This window comes from Juglans regia, chromosome 1 (assembly GCF_001411555.2).
Source record: "Juglans regia cultivar Chandler chromosome 1, Walnut 2.0, whole genome shotgun sequence".
Taxonomy (NCBI): domain Eukaryota; kingdom Viridiplantae; phylum Streptophyta; class Magnoliopsida; order Fagales; family Juglandaceae; genus Juglans; species Juglans regia.
Window position 1 is genome coordinate 5,967,809 of NC_049901.1, and position 2,855 is coordinate 5,970,663.

The 2,855-nt window shown below is 36.8% G+C and overlaps 1 protein-coding gene across 1 annotated transcript; it reads right to left on the reverse strand.

Annotated features, from left to right (window-relative positions):
• Positions 1-207: 207 nt before the first annotated feature.
• LOC108987939 (transcription factor MYB20-like) lies at positions 208-2,620 on the reverse strand. The gene is made up of 3 exons (XM_018961017.2): positions 2,376-2,620; positions 1,686-1,815; positions 208-1,054 (listed from the first exon to the last, which is right to left on the reverse strand). Exons 1-3 carry the CDS (start codon positions 2,506-2,508, stop codon positions 391-393), a joined length of 927 nt encoding a protein of 308 aa, XP_018816562.1. The 5' UTR covers positions 2,509-2,620; the 3' UTR covers positions 208-390.
• Between the last annotated feature and the right edge of the window lie 235 nt (positions 2,621-2,855).

Below are 2,855 nucleotides of genomic sequence, written 5' to 3' on the forward strand. Positions count from 1 at the left end.
ATGAGATTTGTGAGTTAAAATTGTTGAATAGTAATGAATAGTAGTGAGATGAGTTGAGATGAATTGAGATGAGTTGAGATGACTTGCGAATCCAAACAAGAAGACTTAGCCAGCTTTGTACCTCGACCCAAGGGAAGAAAATGAAAGCAATTAAGAAACCAAAATCTAAATTAACCACAAAAATGAAACCGGCGCAACACATGGATATTGAAAGAACATAATCCAAAATACTCCCATACTCATTTACAGAAACGTTTATTTTATGTTCATTTTTGGTAAAATGGTAATTCAGAGATGGGGTTTTCCCGGATCTTGATTATTTGACTCGCTTTGAGACAACTATAACAACCGAATTACAAGTGAATCTCTTAAGAAAATCCCAAGTCACACCTAGTTATATGCCCAATTAGATTCTTGTTCCAAATTAACCAATATTGGGCACTGATCAACAACCTGCTTTCTGTCACCATCAATATCATGAATCAACAAATCCCAACTACGAAGGTCATCATCCCACAAGCAGCCCAAGTTGTTGTTGTACTGATCACAAGGCCACTCGAAATCCTGGAACTGATCTATGTACCCTTGCAATAAGTTGGAGGAATTTAAAGAAGAGGATGAGGAGGAAGAAGTCGATGAAGAAGCTGCACTTGGAGCGATAATCTCATGGGGTACTTCCATTAATGGAACTTCATCAACGAGGAGGTTATTTATGAGCTCCATTGGGTCAAATGGGCTTGTCATGCTTTTCTCTTCCTCTTTGGTTTCAGTATTAATGGAGGATGATTGCAATGATGTCTCCGGTTCTTTGTTTTGATCAAGTTCAGCTGTACTATGATCAGTCTCATGAGAAGTTTGATGCTGTTTTTGCTCTTGTTCTGGTTGGTGTTGCAGTTGTTGTTCGGGTTGGGGTTCTTCAGTGGCCGTAGAGATTGGCTTGTGGGTGATAGGATCGATGCCCATCTTTTTCAGCTTTTTCTTGATGTGGGTGTTCCAGTGATTTTTTATCTCATTATCAGTTCTTCCAGGGAGATGAGAAGCAATCTTAGACCATCTGCAAAACGTGAAGAAAAAATTACGGACTTCGATCGGTATAATAGTAATTATATATATATATATTAAAAATAAAAACTTCATATCCTTTGGAATTACTCAAAGGAAGAGTACTGACTTTTATGGCCACTAGAAATGTCCATGTGTAAAGTCTTACAATAATAAATATGAAAAATCGCCGCCATGACAAAATTGCCGATGTATTTAATATTTATTGGGGGAGTAATATTCTCCCAATTTTGGCATGCTTTAACAGAGACCTATATTTATAAAAATAAAGAAGAAAAGAGACTCAGTCTGAAAAATATCTCGTCTCTTTCAAAATTATGCAAAAACAAAGTCTTCCGTTACTGATGAATAAAAAAAAATATATATATAATAACATTTTTTTTAAGGTTTCAAACTCCATACTTCTATTTTAGAGGTTGTGAATTATACCAACGAGGCCACATGGCTTTGGAAAAATAGAATACCATTTGATAGGCTGCATATATAGAGAAAATAATAATGCAGAAGACTACCGCTCCAGATTTAGCACTAAAAACAAGTTGATTTCAGAACACCTGAGCTAAGACAGGGGAAACATGGAAGAGGAGGTGGTGTCAGAGTTGGAAATAGATTAAAGAAGGAACCTGTTGCCTAGTTGAGCATGGAGATCAATGACCATTTGTTCTTCATATTCTGATAAAAGACCTCTCTTCAAATCTGGCCGAAGATAGTTTGTCCATCTCAGTCGGCAACTTTTTCCACACCTTAACAATCCTGCACTCAGACCCACCATTACTTTAATCATTAAAGTGAATGTTTCTGTCTTCATTTCTGCATTCAAATTCATTATTTCTGACTATAAACAATTCAGAATCATTTAAGCAGTCAGCTTTTTGGGTTATTCCTCTTAACTTATCAAGCCAAACACCAAACAAAACATAGAAAGCAAAACCAACTTAAAAATCCTGCCCTGCTTTCCTTACAATCTGTAAGAAAAGGATAAATAAGAAAGAACGAAAAAAAAAAAAAACATTCAAACTCGAAGAAAGTTCAGAATGATCAATCAGAAAAAGCCCTGTACGAAAAAAACAGATTCAAATCCATCAGAGCATCATGTTTTTTTCGCATTTCTGTGAGGCAAAGTCATGCACGGTTCATTTTCAGATGACGAACAAGTGATGACAAGAAATACTGCAATCAACTTTAACAAGCATTTTAAATTGACCAAACGATGGGAAACATCCAAAAGAAACCATCAACAAATCAAAAGTTCGCTAAATGTCTCTCTTTCTGTGTCTGAGAATGTAGTGAGGGAAAGGCAAATGATGGAAGACCTGCAAGCTTAGGAACAGCTCTCCAGCAGCATTGGCCATTGGTGAGAATAAAGGTAATAAGCTTCTTGTCCTCCTCAGCTGTCCATGGCCCCTTCTTTAACCCAACTTTGTCACAGCATGGTTGCCTCCCCATCCTCACCAAAACCAAAAGCTCAGACACCCACAAAGACGAATATACTTTTCTTCAAGATAGGCAGAGAGAGAGAGAGAGAGAGAGAGAGAGAGAGAGAGATACAGAACGGGGTAGTGTATAGCACATCTACCTACATATATAAAGCAAACCCCTCCTTGAATGGACTCGGCCATAAAATTATTTTTTATTATTATAACTATTATTGTCGTTATTATCATTTTATTTATGTATTAGTAAATATATTGGTAATTTCTTGTGTTTTTAGTAATTTTACTCCTCCCACTTTGTCCACGTGTTAATGAGGGAAGCAATGGGTACCACACGTGCGACGTCTTTATCAGAAAGCG

What these genes read in the sequence shown, in the direction of transcription:
- LOC108987939 (XM_018961017.2), bottom strand. Translation starts at nt 2,508, where the DNA reads ATGGGGAGGCAACCATGCTGTGACAAAGTTGGGTTAAAGAAGGGGCCA. An exon ending in AGCTGTTCCTAAGCTTGCAG is followed by an intron (nt 1,816 to 2,375) that starts GTCTTCCATCAT and finishes GTCTGAGTGCAG; the next exon opens with GATTGTTAAGGTGTGGAAAA. An exon ending in CATGCTCAACTAGGCAACAG is followed by an intron (nt 1,055 to 1,685) that starts GTTCCTTCTTTA and finishes CACGTTTTGCAG; the next exon opens with ATGGTCTAAGATTGCTTCTC.